The sequence below is a fragment of the Phoca vitulina genome, unplaced genomic scaffold, assembly GCF_004348235.1.
Source record: "Phoca vitulina isolate PV1807 unplaced genomic scaffold, GSC_HSeal_1.0 scaffold52, whole genome shotgun sequence".
Taxonomy (NCBI): Eukaryota; Metazoa; Chordata; class Mammalia; order Carnivora; family Phocidae; genus Phoca; species Phoca vitulina.
Window position 1 is genome coordinate 678935 of NW_022589755.1, and position 24215 is coordinate 703149.

At 41.7% G+C, this 24215-nt stretch overlaps 1 protein-coding gene across 4 annotated transcripts in view; it reads left to right on the forward strand.

Moving 5' to 3' along the window:
* LOC116622250 (zinc finger protein 256-like) overlaps window positions 1–24215 on the forward strand; it is a 115279-nt gene that overhangs the window by 84428 nt on the left and 6636 nt on the right. The window contains exons 1-2 of one of the 4 annotated variants that reach the window (XM_032388567.1): window positions 1811–3687; window positions 6059–6185. In XM_032388567.1, coding sequence (XP_032244458.1) covers window positions 3655–3687; window positions 6059–6185 — 160 coding nt within the window. In that variant the 5' untranslated portion in view covers window positions 1811–3654. Of the gene's footprint in view, window positions 1–1801; window positions 3688–6058; window positions 6186–12189; window positions 12220–24215 lie in introns of those variants that run through there. The other 3 variants (XM_032388568.1, XM_032388570.1, XM_032388571.1) reach the window with 3 other exon arrangements.

The window sequence follows — 24215 nt, forward strand, 5'->3', positions numbered from 1 at the left end:
TTCTTTCTTTCTTTCTTTCTTTCTTTCTTTCTTTCTTTCTTTCTTTCAAGATTTTATTTATTTGACAGAGAGAGACACAGCGAGAGAGGGAACACAAGCAGGGGGAGTGGGAGAGGGAGAAGCAGGCTTCCCGCTGAGCAGGGAGCCCGATGCGGGGCTCAATCCCAGAACCCTGGGATCATGACCTGAGCTGAAGGCAGATGCTTAACAACTGAGCCACCCGGGCGCCCCAGAGCAAAGGTTTCTAATGGACACCTCCTGAGTGTCTCTCCAGTGAGTGTAGGAGGCTAAAGAATTAAAGGGCTAGAGACCCAGGGTCTCTACTGCTGAGAACTCCATACACTGAAGCCACCCAGCCACCTAATCCTTTTGCTTGGAACCGTAACTCAAGAAGGAGGCCTTTAGACTCAGGAGGCTGCAGTGCCCTAGCCACCTACATAAGCAAACTGAAACCTGACTTCAAGCAAAATATTATAAATGCCTTAAGGGTGAGAAATCAAAAACTAAGAACACCCAGTCACAAACAGGCAACTAGGCTTTCCTAAATGAGGCAATCCCTTAAGCTATAGCCAATCTTATAACTTCTTTGCTTTATTTCCCCTTTTGTCTCAATAGCCTTATCTGTAGTTTGGTGCGTGTGCTGTATGCTCAAATATGCTCTTTGAAATTTTAATGAACCTTACTTTACCTTTTAACAGAGCTAATTGAAAACAAAACAAAACAAAACAAAACCCACAAGGCTCACCCTTGCTCGGTAGTGCTTTTATTTATTTTTTTAAAGATTTTAATTTTAAGTAACCTCTACACCCAACATGGGAACCTGAATTTACAACCCCGAGATCAAGTCCCATGGTCTACAAACTGAGGCAGGCAGTGCTTCTCAGTGGTGCTCTTATTAAGGAGAGCTTCCTTACCGCCCAGTGTAATATTCCATCCAATCCCGTCTCGCAAAATCACCTCTCCTTGTTTCCATTGCACCTGCCACATTCTAACATGCAATATAACTTAGTAATTCTGTTTTCATGTATCCTGTGTTTTCCTTGAACATAATAAATGCCACATGAACGCAAGACTGCTTGTCTTGTGCCTGCATTTCTCTCATGCATCTACCAAAGTTCCTGAAAAACCAGTATGTGCTCAATGCACATTTCGTAGAACAGTGAATAAACATGACATTTCAATTTCCTTCTCATTTTAACTATGCTGTGTACTGTAATTTCCTCTTTACGTCTCTCTCCAAAGTGGTGTGAAAATTAGTAAAGGAAACAACATTTAATATGGAGTCAGGAGGCCCTAAAAGGTGATGCAGGTAGGACATGCATAAACACCAGGAAAGGAATATAATTTTAATCTTGACAAGGGAGAATGCTTTCGAGGTAGGAATTTAATCTGCTTTTAACAAAAAAGATGATCTATCCTTGCCTCAACAATGACACACTAACCATGACATCAGCCAATGAAACACTGCGACAACCTCAAAATTTTGTTCTTCAATGATTTTTATTTTTTTTAATTTTTTAAAAAATTTTTAAAGATTTTATTTATTTATTTGACACAGAGAGAGAGAGCGAGAGAGGGAACACAAGCAGGGGGAGTGGGAGAGGGAGAAGCAGGCTTCCCACGGAGCAGGGAGCCCGATGCGGGGCCCGATCCCAGGACCCTGGATCATGACCTGAGCCGAAGGCAGACACTCAGTGACTGAGCCACCCAGGCGCCCCTTCAATGACTTTTATTGAAAGCCACCCTCCGCAATCTCCTCCTAAGACCTAATAAAAGCTGGCTTTCCCTTTGTCTCTTCAGACTTGCTTGTGATTTGCCACAGTGTGCTTATCCTGAGTTGAAATTCCTCTATTATTCCTGAATAAGCTCAATTTGCTAGTAAAATTATTAGCTATTTACTTTTAAGATTGACAGTTGTATTTCTCAAAGTTTTCAGGAATGAAAAAAATCACATTTTGGAGATAAAAGCCTCAAAATGACCAAGCACAGTCATGGGATCTGTTTGATTCTATCTTTTCGCAGACATCTTAGAACTGTCTTCTCAAAGTTCTCTGAGGTCATAACTGTTTCTTAGCTTTTACAGATGTGTAGGGAGATGGAACGTGGGTTTCTCCGTAGATATTTCTGCCACTGTCTTTAAACAGCTGAAATGTGTATCTCACTGCTGTTTTTTTCTGAGATAATTTCAGTTCCTAAAACAACACTACTGCCAGTGCCTGAAGAAAGAAGAATCACTTCCCAGCAAGGAGATGAGATCAGTGGGTTCAGATAACCCTTTATTTCAGGGCTCAGATTCTCCCCTTGCACACTTGCTCCAACTGAAAATGGCAACATGAGTTCTGTACCAAAAATAGCATCGATTAAGTTGCACTATGTTTGGGATGTCAGTCTCCTAAGAGGAATTAAGTACATCTGAGAATATGGAGTAACAAATATGTGGATAAAAGTGTTCCTTCATAGATGGGACACAATCACTATACAAGCAAGAGAGGTTTACTGTGGAACCAGAGGCTGACCCCATCATTGACCACTTCATTCGGGGTGGCCTACCATCCTTTGTCCTTCTTCAATGTCATGGACCTGTATGGGGTGTGAAAGAGGAAACCACAGGCCCCAAATGGAGTCACTTTTGCTAGGCCAGGTCACCAAACCAGAGCATAATACCGAAACTCATTGCACTTTCAACCTCCGCAGAAATTCAGTTTCCACTGCACAGTCAGGAATCTGCTGGTCAGCACTAAAGAGTTAATCTACATGGATGGGCCCTCTCCATTCCCGAAAGAAAGATGACAGATTCTCCTAGTAAGAGTCTTTTGTCCCCACAATAAGGTGACCTGATCTGACCTAATCCTTTTTTGTCTTTATGACATTCTTGACCTACCTTTAAAAACCTTCCCCTTTCTGTAGCGCTTTGGAGCTGCCCTCTACTTGCTAGATGGATGCTGCCCAATTCACAAATCGATGGATAAAGCCAATAGACCTTTACAATTTTTGTTGTTTAACAGGGACTTTTTTTGTATTCTTCCTAACCAAGTCCAAAACTGACTGTAACACCTCAGGGTGCAAGCATTTGAGGAGCAGCAACATCTTTCCACCTCTGCACAGACTCTTATTTCTGAAGTGCTGTACAAAATAATATGTCAATTAGCTCAGTAAAAGTATTTAAGAGCATTTAAAATAGTTTTCTCTGGAAGCTGACTGACGTTCATGGAGTCTGAAAGCACAGCTCTTCTCTGCCTTTAACGAGGAGCAAATCCCGTCCCCCCGGCGAGGAGCAGCACTTTCCAGCGTCCCTCAGGGTGCCACGTGACCGTAGCTGGGCAACTCCAGGGTGGGGGACCCCCTACCGGAGACCGCCGGAGCTCCGGGAGCCACCCCACCCGGAAGAGCTCGGCCCGGGACGCAGCGAGGAGCCAATGAGGGAACAGCACACGGCGTTTCTAGGCGAGCGCATCCCCGGGGGCGGGACTTCCGGTCTCATCCCCCAGTAGGTCTCTTTGCCTCCGGTTGGGTCTGTTTGTCCCGTAAGGTTCCGGAGCGCGCGTCAGGATCCGCGTGACTGATCGTGAAGACGCGAGGGGAGGCGCTGTCCTCGCCGCACACAGTGGAGTCCGGGTGTCCGCTCCCGGCCCCGCTGCCGGCCCACCGAGTCCGATGGCGGCGGCCGCGCGCAGGGCCCCGGCTCAGGTGAGCGCTCGTCCCCCGGGCCCTCCCGCCGTCCCCCCACCCAGAGCCCGAAGGCCCGAGCGCGGGGCGCCGGCTCGCGTCCCTGCGGCCCAGGCCCCGGTGTCCGGGACGGGGAGGCGGCGGCGGGCGGGGGCCCCGTGCGGGAGCGGGCTCGGGGCCGAGGGCGGCTGGGGCCGAGGCTGGAGGGGGCTGCGCCAGCCGCGGGGACCAGCACGTCGCCGTTCTTCGTGTCAGGAGCAAAGTGCAGCGCGGCCATGAGGCCCGTCCCCGCGCTGCCCGAGAAGGCCGTCTGTCGTGGCGGGAGTGAGGTGGGCTAAGGCGGGGGTGACTAGGCGTTCTCTGGCCGCCGGAGAAGAGAGCCCGCCGCGGGGGTCGGCGAGGAGGCCGGGCGCCCAGGACGAGGGCACGGCAGTCGGCGGGGGCTCTGTCCCCGGACTGCTCCTCGGCCCGCCTGGATGTGGGAGAACTGGCTGACTGCTGGTGTATGTTCTGAGAAGGGCTCCGGCAGACTGGGGTGCTGCGGGTGAGAAGAGAGGGGGAGGGAGGGAGGGCCCCGCGCTTGTGGTCCGTGAGCCCTAAAGATAAGGTGAAATGTGGCGGTAATTTTATCTGCACGAATGGGTTTCTGTGGAGACGGAAGTGGACTGCAGTTTGGAACAAACAGGCCGAGTCCGAACAGAAGGCCGGTGTGGAGAACGGGAGAGGTGGGCTTTCCTGAGGGGAAGGAGGCGAAGTCGCGAGGCTGTTACAACTGCAGGTCCCCTGGAGTGAACTGGGAGTTGTGGCTTCTGATTGGCTGAGCTGTCGGGTGGGGCGGTCAGGACAGACGGTCTTCGTGGGCCTGTGCTGGTGAAGTACTATCCCCATATAAGGTCAAGGCAGTCTCTTCCTCTTGGGTGTGCAGTTGATCAGTGTGGCAGTGCCTGAGGGCTCCCCCCCAAGCCTGCAACCTCTGGATACCATTTTAGTGAGATTTCCCATTGTTAATGTACACAGGTCCTAGTAGCGGAAAAGATGGAAGCTTCCATCAACCTGATGAAGTCAGCAGTAGGTTAACTGTCCTTGGGGATACCTAAGGTTTTTTGACATTGTTTACGATCTCTGATGTTTCAGAGAAGTGTGATTGATGGTATCAAGTGGGCAGCTGGACAGGAAATTTTGGGAAACTGGGGGAAAGTTTCATGATGGAGGGTTTGAAAATTGATGGCTACTGTGTGGACCAGGGTGGAGATGTGGATCACATTTAGGAAGGGAATGCAGAGCATAGTGGCAATGCTGCTAGTAGGTCAGAGGGTCCTAGTAAAGTCTGCTGAAGAGTGGTTTTCTTCCTCAGCACGTGGTTGGGGTTGCTGGGCATTGTGAACACAGGTGAAGGGGAGAGAATGATCTGGCAGAAACATGGGCAAGGCTTCCATGGGATGATGGGACAAGAGATGGCTAGGACACCTAGGACTAATTTTGCCAAGATGACAGTGAAGTTGGGGCTGCTCTTTATTCAGTGGTCTGGGGCTTCACAGAATTTTGTGATGAGTTTTTACGGTGCCCGGGGTGTTTCGAAGTCTTGCTGGTAGTTAAGGTCTGGACAAATGCAGTCATTTCTGCTTTGCTCTGCCTGGCAGGGAGACCCTTAGGGCTGGGGTTTTCACAGAGGTTCAGTAGAGGGTGGTTGGTTCCTGATTGCGGAGGGACAGCATGGGCAGCAGAGAAGTAGAAGAGGGTCCATGAATATCCTAAGCTGACATGTGGTTGTGTCTGTCTGTTACTGAAGTGAGGATTAGAGGCAGGTGAGGAGGGCTTCTCAGCAGCATTTGAGGCTTTCCCTCATTTGGGATCCATGAGAGTACTGGGGTGGGACTGGAACCTGTTTGAGTTTGTCAAACATCCTTTGGATGTCATGTGACAAGCACAAGTGTGAGTCAAGGGAGGATCCTTTGGTGTGGGGCAGGAAGGTGTGGGAGTTCATCTGTGGGGTCGTGAGAGTGGTACAGTCTACAGAATCCTGTACACATGGAGGGGAAGTGTGAGCTAAGGGCCTCAGCGCCCTGGTATTGAAGACTTCCTGGTAGAGCAGGGCCTGTAATTGGCTGTGTTGAGGGCACAACCTGGGAGACTCCATGGGAATATCGTGGCAGGGGGATGGGACCTTGCAGGCCAGACCCAGAGCTTGGAGTGCATCTCCGTGTCCCCCTGCCTGTTACTGCTGAGGACTGAACACAGTGATTGATGGGAAGGTGAGAGGAGAGCAGCATTAGAGGCACCAGGACCTGGTATTTATTCTGAGGTGGGGAGACTGGGGTGGATGTGTGGGGGGTTGGATTATGTGTTCTCAGAGAGAGAATGTTCATGGTTTCATCTGTCCCTTTCATGAAAGGGTGGTGTGACCTTTGATGACATTGCCGTGTACTTCTCCTGGAAGGAGTGGAGGCTTCTTGATGAGGCTCAGAGACGGCTCTACCACCATGTGATGCTGGAGAACTTTACACTTATATCCTCACTGGGTAAGGCCCTCAGCCTCCCCTTTGACCTGGACTAGACTCTGTACTCCCGAGTCCCCCCTCTGCATTTTCCAGGGGATGGTTAGTCCTTCTCTCGTGTGGACTGTGGGCACTGCTTGCTTCCCCAGCTTTCTGGGTAGTTGCTTTTGTTGCTAGCTCTGAGTTGTTGGTGTGCCCTTTTCTCTGCCCTGCAGCTCCCAGTATCCTCTGTGCTGAGCCCTGATCGGGTAAGATTGGAGGTCAGTGGTCATGCAGTGAGGCTGATGGATTGCACCTTGCTTGCCCTCTCCCTGGCTGGGTCCGTGTGTTCAGATCCGTGCCATTTCTGTGGCCCGGGTTTTGCACCCTTCCTTTAGGTGCCATTTCCTTGTGCCTGCCTGTGCCTGAAATTGCAGGCATTGACATGGCCACCATGTAGGTATACTATGGGCTACTTCTCAAGACCTTCCTGTATGGTTCTTTTGGTAGTATTTACATCTCTTCTTCCACCTGCCCCCCTTCCTTCAGCTTTGTTGAGGTATGATTGACAAATAAAATTATATTATTGAAAGTATATTACGTGATGACTTGATACACAGTATGAAATTATGACCTAAATAAAGGTAAACAACACACCCACCACTTGATATAATTACCTTTTTCTTGGTGGTTGTGAGAAAGCTTAGTATCTACTCTCTTACCAAATTTCAAGTGTACAATACAGTATTAACAACTGTACTCAACATGCTGTACATTAGATCCTCAGAATTTACTCATCTTGTTAAGTGAAAGTGTGTACCCCTGACCATCTTTCCATTTCCTCCAGTCCTTAGCTTCTGGCATTCTACTTTCTGTTTCTGATGTTTTTGTTTGTTTGTTTCAAGAATATCCATATATATGATACCATTCACTATTTGCCTTTTCTGTGTGGTTTATTTGACTTAGCATAGTATTTTCTAGGTTCATCCATGTTGTGCAAGTGGCAGTGTTGTTTTCTTTTTTATTGCTGAATATTCCTGCATTTGTGTGTGTACTGAATTTTTTTTTTCCCTTTAAACACTCAGGCACACTTACTGATGTTTCCATATATTTGCTATTGTGAATAATACCTCAGTGGATATGTGTGTGGAGATACTGATTTTGTTTCCTTGGGATACATACCTGGAAATGGCAATGGTGGACCATATGGTAGGGATTTTTGTTTTGTTTTTTAATTTAAATTTTGTTAGTTAACATACAGTGCAGTAATGGCTTCTGGAGTAGAATTCTGTGATTCATCACTTACATCCAACACCCAGTGCTCATCACAAGTGCCCTCTTTAATACCCATCACCCATCTAGCCCACCGCCCACCCACCTCCCTCCATCAACCCTCAGTTTGTTCTCTTTTGTTAAGTTTCACTTTCGGCTTGTTTCCCTCTCTCCTTTTTTCTGTTCCCCTCCCATATGTTCATCTCTTTTCTTTCCTAAATTCCATATATGAGTGAGTGAGATCATATGGTATTTGTCTTTCTTTGATTGACTTATTTCACTTAGCATAATATACTCTAGTTCCATCCACATAGTTGCAAATGACAAGATTTCATTTGGGTTCTCTTATTTGGTTATTGCTGATGTTGCTGTAAACATTGGGGTGCATATACCCCTTTTTATCTGTATTTTTGTATCCTTTGGGTAAACACCTAGTAGTGCAATTGCTGGATCATAGAGTAGCTCTATTTTTAACTTTCTGAGGAACCTCCATAGTGTTCTCCGGAATGGCTGCACCATTTTACATTCCCACCAACAGTCCAAGAATGTTCCCCTTTTTCCACATCCTCGCCAACACCTGTTGTTTCCTGTATTGTGTTTTTTGAACATTTTTTTTTTTTTTAAAGATTTTATTTATTTATTTGAGAGAGAGGATGAGAGGAGAGAGAGAGCACATGAGAGGGGGGAGGGTCAGAGGGAGAAGCAGACTCCCTGCCGAGCAGGGAGCCCGATGCGGGACTCGATCCCGGGACTCCAGGATCATGACCTGAGCTGAAGGCAGTCGCTTAACCAACTGAGCCACCCAGGCGCCCTGAACATTTTTTTAAGAAAAGATTTTATTTATTTGAGAGACAGACAGATAGCGAGAGAGCAGGAGCAGGGAGGAGAGGGAGAAGCAGGCTCTCCACTGAGCAGGGAGCCTCATGCTAGATCCCAGGACCCTGAGATCATGATCTGAGCCGAAGGCAGACGCTCAACCATCTGAGCCACCCAGGCGCCCCTCCTGTGTTGTTAATTTTAACCATTCTCTCAGGTGTGAGGTGGTATCTCATCATGGTTTTGATTTGTATTTCCCTGATGATTAGTGATGTTAAGCACATTTCCATGCGTCTTTTAGCCATCTGGATGTCTTCTTTGGGAAAATGTCTATTCATGTCTTCTGCCCGATTCTTAACTGGATTATTTGTTTTGGGGTGTTGAGTTTGGTAAGTTCCTTATAGGTATTGGATACTAAGCATTTATCAAATATGTTGTTTGCAAATATCTTCTTCCATTCTGTAGGCTGCCTTTTAGTTTTGTTGATTGTTTCCTTCACTGTGCAGAAGCTTTTTATCTTGGTGAGGTCCCAGTAGTTCATTTTTGCTTTTGTTTGCCTTGCGTCCGGCAACGTGTTTAATAAGAAGTTGTTACAGCCAAGGTCAAAGAGGTTTCTGCCTGTGTTCTCTAGAATCTTGATGGTTTCCTATCTCACATTTAGGTCTTTCGTCCACTTTTGAATTTATTTTTTGTGTATGGTGTGAGAAAATGGTCCAGTTTCATTCTTCGGCATGTAGCTATCCAGTTTTCCCAACACCATTTGTTGAAGAGACTGTCTTTTTTTCCATTGGATATTCTTTCCTTCTTTTGGGAGATTAGTTGACCATAGAGTTGTGGGTCCATTTCTGGGTTCTCTGTTGATCTATGTATCTGTTTTGGTGCCAGTACCATACTGTCTTGATGACTACAGCTTTGCAATATAGCTTGAAATCTGGATTTGTGGTGCCTCGTTTGTTTTCTTTTCAGAATTGCTTTGGCTATTCTCGGAATTTTGTGGTTCCATACAAATTTTAGGATTGTTTGTTCTAGTTTTGTGAAACATGCTGGCGGTATTTTGATAGGGATTGCAATGAATTTGTAGATTGCTTTGAGTAGTAGAGACATTTTAACAATGTTTGTTCTTCCAGTCCATGAGCTTAGAACGTTTTACATTTGTGTCCTCTTCAATTTCTTTCATGAGTGTCCTATAGTTTATAGTTTTCAGAGTAAGATCTTTTACCTCTTTGGTTAGGTTTATTCCTGGGTACCTTATTGTTTTTGGTGCAGTTGCAAATGGGATCAATTCCTTGATTTCTTTTTCTGCTGCTTTGTTACTTGTGTATAGAAATGCAACAGATTTCTGCACATCACTTTTGTATCCTGCAACTTTGCTGAATTCATGTATTGGTTCCAGCAGTTATTTGGTGGAGTCTTTCAGGTTTTCTACAGAATATTATGTCATCTGCAAATAGTGAGATTTTGACTTCTTCCTTGCCAGTTGGGATGCCTTTTTTTTCTTTTTGTTTTCTGATTGCTAAGGCTAGGACTTCAGTACTATGTTTAATAGTAATGGTAAGAATGGACATCCCTGTCTTGTTCCTGACTACAGAGGAAGAGCTCTCAGTTTTCCCCATTGAGGATGATACTAGCTGTGGGTCTTTCATTTATGGCCTTTTTGATGTTGATTTATGTTCCCTCCATCCCTGCTTTGTTGAGGGTTTTTATCAAGAAAGAATGCTGTAGTTTGTCAAATGCTTTTTCTGCATCTATGGAGAGGAGGACCATGTGGTTCTTACCCTTTCTTTTACTAATGTGGTGTATCGCATTGATTTGCAGTTGTTGAACCACTCATGCAGCCCAGGAAGAAATCCCACTTGATTGTGTTGAATAATTCTTTCAATGTACTGTTGGATTTGATTTGCTAGTATTTTATTTTATTTTTTATTCATTTTTTAAAAAGATGTTTGTTTATTTGAGAGAGAGAGAGAGCACGGACAAGCGTGAGCGAGGGAAGGGGCAGAGGCAGAGGGAGAAGCGGACTCCCCACCAAGCAGGGAGCCCAATGCAGGGCTCGATCCCAGGATCCCCAGGATCACGACCTGAGCTGAAGGCAGATGCTTAACTGACTGAGCCACCCACGCACCCCTGATTTGCTGGTGTTTTATTGAGAATGTTAACATTCCTGTTCATCATGATATTGGCCTGTAATTCTCCTTTTTAGTGGGGTCTTTGATTTTGGTATGAAGGTAATGCTGGCTTTGTAGAATGAGTTTGGAAGTTTTCCTTCCATTTCTATTTTTTGGAAGTTTGAGAAGAATAGGTTTTAACTTTTCTTTAAAGTCTGGTAGAATTCCCCTGGGTATCCATCCAGCCCTAGACTTTTGTTTGTTGGGAGATTTTTGATTACTGATTCAATTTCTTTGCTGGTTATGGGTCTGTTCATATTTGCCATTTCTTCCTGTTTTAGTTTTGGTACTTTGTAGGATTACAGGTATTTATCCATTTCTTCCAGGTTTCCCAGTTTGTTGACATATAATTTTTCATAGTATTCTCTTATAATTGTTATTTCGTTGGTGTTGATTGTAATCTCTCCTCTCTCATTCATGATTTTATCTATTTGGGTCCTTTCTGTTTTCTTTTATAAGTCTGGCTAGGGGTTTATCAGTTAATTCTTTCGAAGACTCAGCTCTTAGTTTCATTAATCCATTCTATTAGGGTGTTTTGTTTGTTTCTCTATCATTTATTTCTGTTCCAATCTTTATTATTTCCCTTCTGCTGGCTTTAGGCTTTATTTGCTGTTCCCTCACTAACTACTTTAGATGTAAGGTTACTTTGTGTATTTGAGACTTTTCTTGCTTCTTTTTTTTTTTTTTTTTTTTTAAGATTTTATTTATTTATTTGACAGAGAACAGCGAGCGAGGGAACACAAGCAGGGGGAGTGGGAGAGGGAGAAGCAGGCTCCCCACTGAGCAGGGAGCCTGATGCAGGGCTCGATCCCAGGACCCTGGGATCATGACCTGAGCCAAAGGCAGACGAAGGCAGACGCTTAATGACTGAGCCACCTAGGTGCTCCCTTTTTTCTTGCTTCTTGAGGTTGCCCGGTATTGCAATATACTTCCCTCTTAGTGACTGCCTTTGCTGCATCCCAAAGGTTTTAGACTGTCGTGTTTTCATTTTCATTTGCTTCCATGTTTTGTTTTTTTAAATTTTTTCTTTAATATCCTGGTTATCCCATTCATTCTTTAGTAGGATGTTCTTTGATCTCCGTGTATTTTTGGTCTTTCCAAACTTTTTCTTGTCATTGACTTCAAGTTTCATAACATTGTGGTCTGAAAATATGCATGGTATGGTCTCAGTTTTTTGTAGCAGTTGAGGCCTGATTTGTGACCCAGTATGTGGTCTATTCTGGAGAATGTTCCATGTACACTCGAAAAGAATGTGTATTCTGCTGCTTTAGGATGAAATGTTGTGAATATATCTGTTAAGTCCATCTGGTTCAGTGTGTCATTAAAAGCCATTGTTTCCTTGTTTATTGTCTTAGATGATCTGCCCATTGCTGTAAGTAGGGTGTTAAAGTCCCCTACCATTATTGTATTATTATGAATGAATTTCTTTATGTTTATCATTAATTGATTTATGTATTTGGGTGCTCCTACGTTGGGGACATAAATATTTTCAATTGTTAGATCTTCTTGATGGATAGACCCCTTAATCGTGATGTAATGCCCTTCATCTCTTGTTACAGGCTTTGGTATAAAATCTAGTTTGAGTATGAATCTGAGTCTAAGTATGCCTACTCCGGCTTTCTTCTGTTTTTTGTTTTTTGGGTTTTTTTTTTTTTTTAAAGATTTTATTTATTCATTTGACAGAGAGCACGAGCAGGGGGAGCAGCAGAGGGAGAGGGAGAAGCAGGCTCTCGACTGAGCAGGCAGCTCGATGCGGGGCTCAATCCTAGGACCCTGGGATCATGACCTGAGCCGAAGGCAGACGCTCAACCAACTGAGCCACCCAGGTGCTCTCCTCTGGCTTTGTTTTGATTTCCATTAGCATGATAGATGATTGTCCCCTCACTTTCAATCTGCAGGTGTCTTTAGGTCTAAAATGAGTCTCTTACAGGCAACATATAGATGGATCTTGTCTTTTAATCTTTGTCTTTTCATTGGAGCATTTAGTCCATTTAAATTTAGAGTGATTATTGGGCTCCTGGGTGGCTCAGTCATTAAGCGTCTGCCTTCAGCTCAGGTCAGGATCCTGGGGTCCTGGGATCAAGTTCCTCATCACGCTCTCTGTTCAGTGGGAAGCCTGCTTCTCCCTCTCCCACTCCCCCTGCTTGTGTTCCCTCTCTCGCTGTCTCTTTCTCTGTTGAAAAATAAAATCTTAAAAAAATAAAATAAAATAAATAAATTTAGAGTAATTATTGAATGATATGAATTTAGTGCCATGGTATTATCTGTAGAGTTAGGTGTTTCTGGTGATGTTCTCTGGTCCTTTCTAGTCTTTGTTGCTTTTGGTCTTTTTTTTTTCCCCCTCCACTCAAAGAATCCCCCTTAAAATTTCTTGCAGACCTGGTTTACTGGGTTATGAACTCCTTTAGTTTTTGTTTGTCTGGGAAACTATCCTTCTATTCTGAATGACAGCCTTGCTGGATAAAGAAGTCTTTTTTTTTTTTTTTAAGATTTTTATTTATTTATTTGTCAGAGACACAGAGAGAGAGGGAACACAAGCAGGGGGAGTGGGAGAGGGAGAAGCAGGCTTCCCGCGGAGCAGGGAGCCCGATGCGGGACTCGATCCCAGGACCCCGGGATCATGACCTGAGCCGAAGGCAGACGCTCAAAGACTGAGCCACCCAGGCGCCCGTGGATAAAGAAGTCTTGGCTGCGGGGGGCGCCTGGGTGGCTCAGTCGTTAAGCGTCTGCCTTCAGCTCTAGTTGTGATCCTAGGGTCCTGGGACCGAGCCCCGCATCGGGCTCCCTGCTCCGCGGGAAGCCTGCTTTTCCCTCTCCCACTCCCCCTGCTTGTGGTCCCTCTCTCGCTGTCAAATAAATAAGTAAAATCTTAAAAAAAAAAAAAAAGGAATTCTTGGCTGCATGTTTTCCCCATTCAGCACATTGACTGTTTCCTTCCACTTCTTTCTGGCCTGCCAAGTTTCAGTGGACACATCTGGTACAAACCTGATCTGTCTTCCCTTGTAGGTTAAGGACTTTTTTTTTCCCTTGCTGCTTTCAGGATTCTTTCCTTGCCTGTGTATTTTGTGAATTTGACATATGATATGCCTTGATGATGGTTGGCTTTTATTGAATTTATTTTTTATAGAAATAGGTGGGGGAGGGCAGAGGGAGAGGGAGGGTGAGAGAGAATCTTAAGTAGTCTCCGTGCCCAGCGTGGTGCTCAACACAGGTCTAGATCTCACAAACCTGAGATCATGACCTGAGCCAAATCAAGAGTTGGATGCTTAATCAACTGAGCCACCAAGGTGCCCTGGCTTTTAATTTAATGGGAGTTCTTTGTGCTTGTTCGATTTTGATGTCTATGTCCTTCCCCAGATCAGGGAAGTTTTTAGCTATAATTTGTTTGAATAAACTTTCTGCCCCCTTTTCTTTTTCTTCATCTGTGGGACTCCTATGATATAAGTGTCATCACCTTTTAATAAGTTCGTGGTCCATTACCTTTCTTTCCCTCTTCTTTTCAGCTTCATTCTTTTCCATAATTTTATATTCTGTATCACTGATTCACCCCTATAATTTGTCCATCCTCGTTTTTATGGCCTCCACTTGGGATTGCATCTTGCTTATAGCATTTTTATTTTTAATTTTAATTTTAATTTTTTTCGGTTATAGCATTTTTAATTTTGGGCTGACTAGATTTTAGCTTTTTTTATATCTACAGGATATAAAAAAGTCCTCTAGTATTATTACAGTGTTGCTGTCTATCTGCCTTTGGATTGGATCTGATCATGTTTGCTTTTTTTATATCTACAGGAATTCTCTAGTGTCTTCTATGTTTTTTTTCAAACCCAGCTGGTATCCTTATAATCATTTTACATTCTAGTTCAGACATCTTACTTATATCTGTATTGATTAAATCACTGTTCATGAATACTACCTCCATCTCCTCTTCTTTCTTTTCGGGTGAATTTCTCCATCTTGTCATTTTGTGCAGAAAAGAAAAGAAAGAAAAAGGAAAGAGAAAACAATAACAACATAAAACTAGATTCTGGGTATGTTTTGGTCTGCTTGTTTAAAGAATTTAGATTCTGGGGCGCTTGGGTGGCTCAGTCGTTAAGCGTCTGCCTTCGGCTCAGGTCGTGATCTCAGGGTCCTGGGATCGAGCCCCGCATCGGGCTCCCTGCTCGGCGGGAAGCCTGCTTCTCCCTCTCCTGCTCCCCCGCTTGTGTTCCCTCTCTCGCTGTCTCTCTCTGTCAAATAAATAAATAAAATCTTTAAAAAAAAAGAAAAAAAAATAAAGAATTTAGATTCCAAAATAAGAAAGAAAAAAGAATACAATGAAAGTAAAAAAATAAAATAAAATAATATATAAAGTATATGTATAAAGATAGAAACTCAAAAAAATTAATAAGAAAAAGAATTGAAAAAATGAGAAAATAAAGGAAAAAATAATTAAAAAATAAAAAATAAAAGTACAAAGGAGGCTAGATACTATTTTTCCCTAGAGCTGAAGCTTTGCAGCCCTCTAAGATCTTAGATCATCCTTAAATTGTTCTTTTGTCTTATTCTTTTAGATATAAATTTGTTTATCTGAGACCTTTTTCTTAATGTAGGCCTTTATTGCTCTAAATTTCCCTATTAGAACTGCTTTTGCTGTATTCTATAAGTTTAGTATTTTGTATTTCTGCTTTCTTTGTTTCAAGATATATTTTTTTAATTGGGCCCATTGGTTTTTCATAATTGTGTTATTTAATATCCACATATTTTTGAATTTTTGAGCTGTCCTCCTATTACTTACTCCTATTTTTATACTGCTGTGGTCAGTACAGATAACTGATAATATTCCTCTTAAATTTGTTATGACTGGTTTTAGGATTTATAACATATGATCTTTCCTAAGGAATGTTCTATAGTCCCTTGAGGAGAATGTGTATTTTACTGCAGTTGAATTGAATATTCTCTATATATCTGTTAGTCCATTTGATTAGTTGAAATGCAAAGTTTTCTTGCTTTTCTGTCTGGATAATCTACCCATTGTTGATAGGGGAATATTGAAGTCCTCTATTATTATTACAGTGTTGCTGTCTATCTGCCTTTGGATTGGATCTGATAATATTTGCTTCCTGTATTTAGGTGCTCCGAAGTTTGATATTTGGTACATATACAGTTGCAGTTGTTACATCCTCTCAATAAATTAGCTCCTTTATCGTTATGTCATGAGTTTGTCTCTAAGTCGATTTTGTCTGATAAAAGTTTTGCTATTTCTGCTTGCTCTTTGTATTCTGTTTGCAAGCAGTATCTTTTTTACTCCCTTCAGTTTCAGCCTATGTTGTCCTTAATGCTGAAGTGAGTCTAATATCCACAGCATATAGTTGGGTCTTGTTTTTTGTTGTTGTCATTGTTTTGTTTTTAAATCCATTCTGACACTCTGTCTCTGAATTGGAGACTTTTCTAAGGACTTACTCTTGCTATCTTATTAAATGTTTTTTGGATATTTGTAGTTCCTTTGTTTCTTTCTTGCTGTCTTCCTTTGTGATTTGATGATTATCTGTAGTAGTATAGGCTGGTTCTTTTCTGTTTACATTAGGTTTTTGCTTTGTGGTTACCTTGAGGCTTACAAACGTCTTAAATTTATTTATAACATTCTATTTTAAGCTGGTAACTTCATTTCATCAGTATACAAAGTTCTACCTCCACCCCATTTTATGTTTTTGATGTCCCTATTTACATCTTTTTATATTGTGTAACCATTCATAAATTATTGCAGCTAGTTGTTTTTAATGCTTTTAACCTTTATACTAGAGTTAAGTCATTTAAATACCATCATATTACAGTGTCTCTGGATTTTACTGTGTACTTACTTTTAGCAGTATGCTTTATATTTTGATTTGTTTTCATGTTACTACTTAGGTTCTTTGGTTTCAGCTTGACGAACTGTCTTTAGTCTTGTAAAGAAGGTCTGATGATGCTGAACTACCTAATTATCTTTATCTCTTTTTTGTTTCTGAAGGACAGCTTTGTTAAGTACACTATTTTTCCTTGGCTTCCCTCCCCACCCCCACCCCAGTTTTTTGAATCTAACTTCCCACTCTTTTCTGGCTCATAATGTTTCTTCTGAGAAATCTCCATATATCCTTGTGGGTGTTCCATTTTATAACACGAATTTCTTTTCCCTAGCTGCTTTTGAAATTTTCTCGTCATAATCGTTTCTTGACAGTTTTATTATTATGTGTTTTAGCGACATCATATTTGGGTAGAATGTATGGGGTCGGTGAACATCATGTACCTGAATGTCCACTTCTCTCCCTAGATTTGGGAAGTTTTCAGCCATGATTTCCTTAAGTTTTCTGCTCTTATCTTTCTCTTATTCTTCATGGGCTTATTCCATGAATTTTGCTTCAAGTTCCATAATCCTTATAGGCTTTCTTTATTCCTTCTTGTTTTTCCTTTTTTACTTCTCTGCTGGATAATGTAAAGACCTACCTTCAAGTTCACAGATCCTATGTTTCGTTTGACAACGTTGGCTGTTGATGCTGTCCGTTGCATTTTTTCATTTCATTCAGCATTAGAGTTTCTGTTTGGTTCTCCCCTCCCCCTTTTCTCATGTACTTATTTTTTTAATTTAAATTCAATTAATTAACATATAGTGTATTATTAGTTTCAGAGGTAGAGTTCAGTGATTCAGCAATTCTATATAATACCCAGTGCTCATTACATCTTGTGTCCTCCTTAATGTCCATCACCCAGTTACCCCATCCCCCCACCCTTCTCCCCTCCAGCAACCCTCAGTTTGTTTCCTATGATTAAGAGTCTCTAATGCGGGGCGCCTGGGTGGCTCAGATGGTTAAGCATCTGCCTTTGGCTCAGGTCATGATCCCAGGGTTCTGGGATCGAGCCCCGCATCGGGTTCCCTGCTCAGCGGGAAGCCTTCTTCTCCCTCTTCCTCTCCCACTCTCCCTGCTTGTGTTCCCTCTCTTGCTGTGTCTCTCTCTGTCAAATAAATAAAATCTTAAAAAAAAAAAAAAAAAAGAGTCTCTAATGGTTTGTCTCCCTCTCTGATTTCATCTTGTTTTATTTTTCTCTCCTTCCCCTATGATCATCTGTTTTGTTTCTTAAATTCCACATATCAGTGAGATCATATGATAATTGACTTTCTGTAATTGACTTATTTTGCTTATCATAATACCCTCTAGTTCCATCCACTTCATTGCAAATGGCAGGATTTCTTTTTTTTTTTTTGATGGCTGAGTAGTATTCCAGTGTGTGTGTGTGTGTGTGTGTGTGTGTGTGTGTGTGTGTATACACCCCACATCTTCTGTATCCATTCATCTATCGATGGACATCTGGGATCTTTCCATAATTTGGCTATTGTGGACATTGTTGCTATAAATATTGGGGTGCAGGTGCCCCTTCAGTTCATTACATTTGTATCTTGTAGTGCAATTGCTGGGTTATAGGGTAGCTCTATTTTCAACTTTTTGAGGAACCTCCATACTGTTTTCCAGAGTGGCTGCACCAGCTTGCGTTCCCACCAACAGTGTAAGAGGTTTCCCTTTCTCTGCATCCTCGCCAACATCTGTTGTTTCCTGACTTGTCAATTTTAGCCATTCTGACTGGTGTGAGGTGGTATCTCATTGTGATATTGATTTTATTTTCCTGATGCCGAATGATGTTGAGTATTTTTTCATGTGTCTGTTGGCCATTTGTATGTCTTCTTTGCAGAAATGTCTGTTCATGTCTTCTGCCCATTCCTTGATTGGATTATTTGTTCTTTGGGTGTTTAGTTTGATAAGTTCTTTATAGATTTTGGATACTAGCCCTTCGTCTGATAAGACATTTGCAAATATCGTTTCCCATTCTATCGGCTGTTTTTGGTTTTGTTGACTGTTTCCTTTGCTGTGCAAAAGCTTTTTATCTTGACAAAGTCCCAATAGTTCATTTTTGCCTTTGTTTCCCTTTAGAGAGGTGTCCAGCAAGAAGTTGCTGTGGCTGAGGTCACAGAGGTTGCTGCCTGTGTTCTGCTCTAGGATTTGGATGTATTTCTGTCTCACATTTATGTCTTTCATCCATTTTGAGTCTATTTTTGTGTATGGTGTGAGGAAATGGTCCAGTTTCATTCTTCTGCATGTGGCTGTCCAGTTTTCCCAACACCATTTGTTGAAGAGACTGTCTTTTTTCCATTGGATATTCTTTCCTGCTTTGTTGAAGATTAGTTGACCAAGAGTTGAGGGTCCATTTCTGGGTTCTCTATTCTGTTTCCTTGATCTGTGTGTTTGTTTTTGCCAGTACCATACTGTCTTGATGATGACAGCTTTGTAATAGAGCTTCAAGTCTGGAATTGTGATGCCACCAGCTTTGGTTTTCTTTTTCAACATTCCTTTGGCTATTTGGGGTCTTTGCTGGTTCCATACAAATTTTAGGATTATTTGTGCCAGCTCTGTGAAAAAAGTTAATGGTATTTTGGGGCACCTGGGTGGCTCAGTCAGTTAAGCGGCTGCCTTCAGCTCAGGTCATGGTCCCAGGGTCCTGGGATTGAGCCCCGCATCAGGCTCCCTGCTCGGCAGGAACCCTGCTTCTCCCTCTCCCACTCCCCCTGCTTGTGTTCCCTCTCTTGCTGTGTCTCTCTCTGTCAGATAAATAAATAAAATATTAAAAAAAAAAAAAAGTTAATGGTATTTTGATAGGGATTGCTATACTATTGAATATATAGCACTGAATGCTGCATTGTATAGCATTGTATAGAATGTATCAAGTATTGAATTTTGATAGTGATTGCTACGGTATCAAATGTATAGATCGCTCTAGGTAGCATAGATAGTTTAACAATATTTGTTCTTCCAATCCATGAGCAATGGGATATTTTTCCATTTCTTTGTGTCTTCCTCAATTTCTTTCATGAGTGTTCTATAATTTTCTGGGTACAGATCCTTTGCCTCTTTGGTTAGGTTTATTCCTAGGTATCTTATGGGTTTTGGTGCAGTTGTAAATGAGCTTGATTCCTTAATTTCTCTTTCTTCTGTCTCTTTGTGATTTCTGTGCATTGATTTTATATCCTGCCACTTTGCTGAATTCCTGTATGAGTTCTAGCAATATTGGGGTGGAATATTTTGGGTTTTCCACATAGAGTATCATGTTATCTGCAGAGTGAGAGTTTGACTTTTCTTTTGCTGATTCAGATGCCTTTTATTTCTTTTTGTTGTCTGATTGCTGAGGCTAGGACTTCTAGTACTATGTTGAAAAATAGTGGTGAGAGTGGACATCCCTGCCATATTCCTGACCTTACAGGGAAAGCTCTCAGTTTTTCCCCATTAAGAATGGTATTTGTTGTGGGCTTTTCATATATGGCTTTTATGGTATTGAGGGTATATGTCCCTCTATCCCTACACTGTGAAGAGTTTTAATCAAGAAAGGGTGCTTGCTGTATTTTGTCAGATGCTTTTTCTTCATCTGTTGAGAGGATCATATGGTTATTGTCCTTACTTTTATTAATGTAGTGTATCACATTGATTGATTTGTGGATGTTGAACCACCCTTGCAGTCCAGGAATAAATCTCACTTGGTCATGGTGAATAATCCTTTTACTGTACTGTTGGATCCTATTGGCTAGTATCTTGGTGAGAATTTTTGCATCCATGTTCATCAGGGATATTGGTCTGTAATTCTTTTTGATGGGGTCTTTGGTTTTGGGATCAAGGTAATGCTGGCCTCATAAAATGAGTTTGGAAGTTTTCCTTCCATTTCTATTTTTTGAAACAGCTTCAGAAGAATAGGTCTTAAATCTTGAAATGTTTGGTAGAATTCCCCTGGGAAGCCATCCAGCCCTGGACTTTTGTTTGTTGGGAGATATTTGATCCCTGCTTCAATTTCCTTGCTGGTTATGGGTCTGTTCAAGTTTTCTATTTCTTCCTGTTTCAGTTTTGGTAGTTTATATGTCTCTAGGAATGCATCCATTTCTTTGAGATTGCCTAATTTTTTGGCATATAGTTGCTAATAGTATGTTTTTATAATTGCTTGTATTTTGTCGGTGTTGGTTGAGGTCTCTCCTCTTTCATTCATGATTTTATTTATTTGGGTCCTTTCTCTTTTCTTTTTGATAAGTCTGGCCAGGGTTTATCGATCTTACTAATTCGTTTAAGGAACCAGCTCCTACTTCCGTTGATCTGTTCTACTGTTCTTTTGGTTTCTATTTCATTGATTTCTGCTCTAACCTTTATTCTGTTCTCCTGCTGGGTTTAGGCTTTATTTGCTGTTCTTTCTCTAGCTCCTTTAGGTGTAAGATTAGGTTGTGTATTTGAGACCTTTCTTGTTTCTTGAGAAAGGCTTGTATTGCTATATACTTCCCTCTTAGGACTGCCTTTGCTGCATCCCAAAGGTTTTGAACAGTTGTGTTTTCATTTTCATTTGTTTCCATGAATTTTTTAAATTCTTTTTTAATTTCCTGGTTGACCCATTCATTCTTTAGTAGGATGCTCTTTAGCCTCCATGTATTTGCGTTCTTTCCAACTTTCCTCTTGTGATTGAGTTCAAATTTCAAAACATTGTAGTCTCAAACTATGCAGGGAATGATCCCAGTCTTTTGGTACCAATTGAGACGTGATTTGTGACCCAGCATGTGATCTGTTCTGGAGAATGTTCCATGTGCACTCGAGAAGAATGTGTATTCTGTTGCTTTAGGATGGAATGCTGAATATATCTTTGAAGTCCATCCAGTCCAGTGTGTCATTCAAAGCCATTATTTCCTTCTTGATCTTCTGCTTAGATGATCGGTCCATTGCAATGAGTGGGGTGTTAAAGTTCCCTACTATTATTGTATTATTATTAATATGTTTCTTTGTTTTGGTTATTAATTGTTTCATATAATTGGCTGCTCCCATGTTAGGGGCATAAATATTTACAATTGTTAAATCTTCTTGTTTGGATAGACAATAAGTCTGATATAGTGTCCTTTCTCATCTCTTATTACAGCCTTTGGTTTAAAATCTAATTTGTCTGATATAAGGATTGCCACCCCACCTTTCTTTTGATGTCCATTAGCTTAATAAATGGTTTTCTACTCCCTTATTTTCAATCTGGAGGTGTCTTTGGGTCTAGAATGAGTCTTTTGCAGACAGCATATCGATGGGTCTTGCTTTTTTTTATCCAATCTGATACCGTGTGTCTTTTGATTGGGGCATTTAGGCAATTTACATTCAGAGTAACTATTGAAAGATAAAGAGTTTAGTGCCATTTTATTACCTGAATAGTCACTGTTTCTGTATATTTTCTCTGTTCCTTTCTGGTCTTTGTTTCTTTTGGGTTCTCTCTTCGCTTAAAGGATCCCCTTTAATATTTCTTGCAGGGCTGGTTTAGTGACACAAATTCTTTTAGTTTCTCTTTGTCCTGGAAGCTCTTTATCTCTCCTTCTATTCTGAATGACAGCCTTGCTGGATAAAGTATTCTTGGTTGCCTATTTTTATCATTTAGGACCCTGAATATATCATGCCAGTCCTTTCTGGCCTTCCAGGTCTCTATGGATGGGTTTGCTGCCTAATTTTTCTACCCTTGTAAGTTATGGACCTCTTGTCCCAAGATGCTTGCAGGAGTTTCTCTTTGTCTCTGAGGATTGCAAGCTTCACTATTTATATGTCGAAGTGTTGACCTATTTTTATTGATTTTGAGGGGTATTCTCTGTGTCTCCTGGACTTTGATGCCTGTTTCCTTCCCTAGATTAGAGAAGGTCTCTGCTATAATTTGCTCCAGTATGCCTTCTGCTCCACCCTTCTCTTTCCTCTTCTTCTGGCATCCCAATTATTCTAATATTATTTCACTTTATGGTATCACTTATCTCTCAAATTCTCCCCTTGTGATTCAGTACTTGTTTATCTCTCTTTTTCTCAGCTTCTTTATTCTCCATCATTTTGTCTTCTATATCACTAATTCTCTCTTCTGCCTCATTTATCCTAGCAGTTAGAGCCTCCATTTTTTTTAGATTTTAATTATTTGACAGAGCGCACAAACAGAAGGTGCAGCAGGCAAAGGGAGGGGGGGAAGCAGGCTCCCATTGAGCAAGGAGCCTGACGTGGTGCTTGATCCCAGGACCCTGGGATCATGACCTGAGCTGAAGGCCGACGCTTAACCGACTGAGCCACCCAGGCACCCCTAGAACCTGCATTTTTAATGGCATCTCATTGATAGCTTTTTTTATTTCAACTTGACTAGATTTTAGTTCTTTTATTTCTTCAGAAAGGGATTCTCTATTGTCTTCTATACTTTTTTTCAAGCCCCTCTAGTATCTTTATAACTGTTTTTCTGAACTCTAGTTCCGCATCTTACTTATATCGATACTGATTAGGTCCTAGGCAGTCAGTATTGCCTCTTGTTCTCTTTTTTGAGGTAAGTTTTTCTGTCTTGGCGTTCTGTCCAGAGAATAGATGGACGAGAGAACAGAATGCTAAAATGGCAACAACAACCCCTTAGAAATATACACTAAAGAAATCAGAAGAGACCAGAAACCAAAAAAAATAAAAATCGTTAAAAAGTGAGAGAGAATATAATCAGGTGAACAGAATAGAGCAGTACACTGGATCCTGTGTGTATTTTGGTCTGTTTGTTAGAAAACTAGATCCCAAAAGTGTAAGGAACGAAAAACAAGTATGTACAAAAATAAAATTAAATACAGCGAAAGAATAGAGTGTAACTTTACAAATGAAAATTAAAGACAAGAAAAAAATATAAACAGGTAAACATACACTGTATCCGGGGTGTATTTTGTTCTGTTTATTAGAAGAAACTACATCCCAAAATTATGAAGAAAGAAAAACTTATATATACAAGAATAAAATTAAATACATTGAAGGAATAGAATGTAATTGTAAAGATGAAAATTAAAAAAGACTTAAAAATGGGGCGCCTGGGTGGCTCAGTTGTTAAGTGTCTACCTTCGGCTCAGGTCATGATCCCAGGGTTCTGGGATCGAGCCCTGTATTGGGCTCCCTGCTCAGCGGGAAGCCTGCTTCTTCTCCCACTCCCCCTGCTTGTATTCCCTCTCTCGCTGTGTTTCTCTCTGTCAAATAAATAAAATCTTTAAAAAAAAAAAAAGAAGACGTAGAAAAAGAATATAATTAGGTGAAGAGAACAGAGCGATACATTACATTCTGTGTGTATTTTGGTGTGTTTGTTATATGAAACTGCATCCCAAAACTGTAAAGAAAGAAATACATATATATACAAAAATATAATTAAATACAATAGAAGAATAGAATGTTAACTCTAAAAATGAAAATTAAAAAAGACTTTAAAAAAAGAGTTGATAAAATAAGAAATTAGTTGAAAAGGAAAAAGAAAAAAATTAAAATTGAAAGGCTAAGGAATCATGAGAAAAATACCATGAATTCTATGTACTGTTTTCCCCTAGTGCTGGAGTTTTGCAGTTCTGTGTGATCAGTAAACTTGGTCTTAGTGGGACGTTCTTGTTGATCTTCTGGGGGAAGGGCCTCTTGCGCTGATGCTCAGTTGTCTTTGCCCTGGGAGGAATTGTATCCCTCTTGTCAGGAGGCCCGGCTAAGTAAGGGGCTCTGGATTACTATATATGGCTTTTGTTCCCTGAAGGCTTTCCCTGCAGCTTAAGCAGATGATAACGAAAATGGTGGCCTCCCAGTCTCCAGGCCCAGAGCCAGAACCTCACGGCCCCCACTCCTCAGTGCACCCTCAGGGAAAAGCAGGCAGTCACTCCTGGCTCCCTGGTCTCTGGCCATACTCCGTGGCTCACCCAGCCTGTGACGAAGCGTTTGGGACCCTGGGAGTCTCCAAACCCTGTAGACCCCTGCAGTGCACATGCGGAAGAGGGATCTCGCCAGGGCTCTGA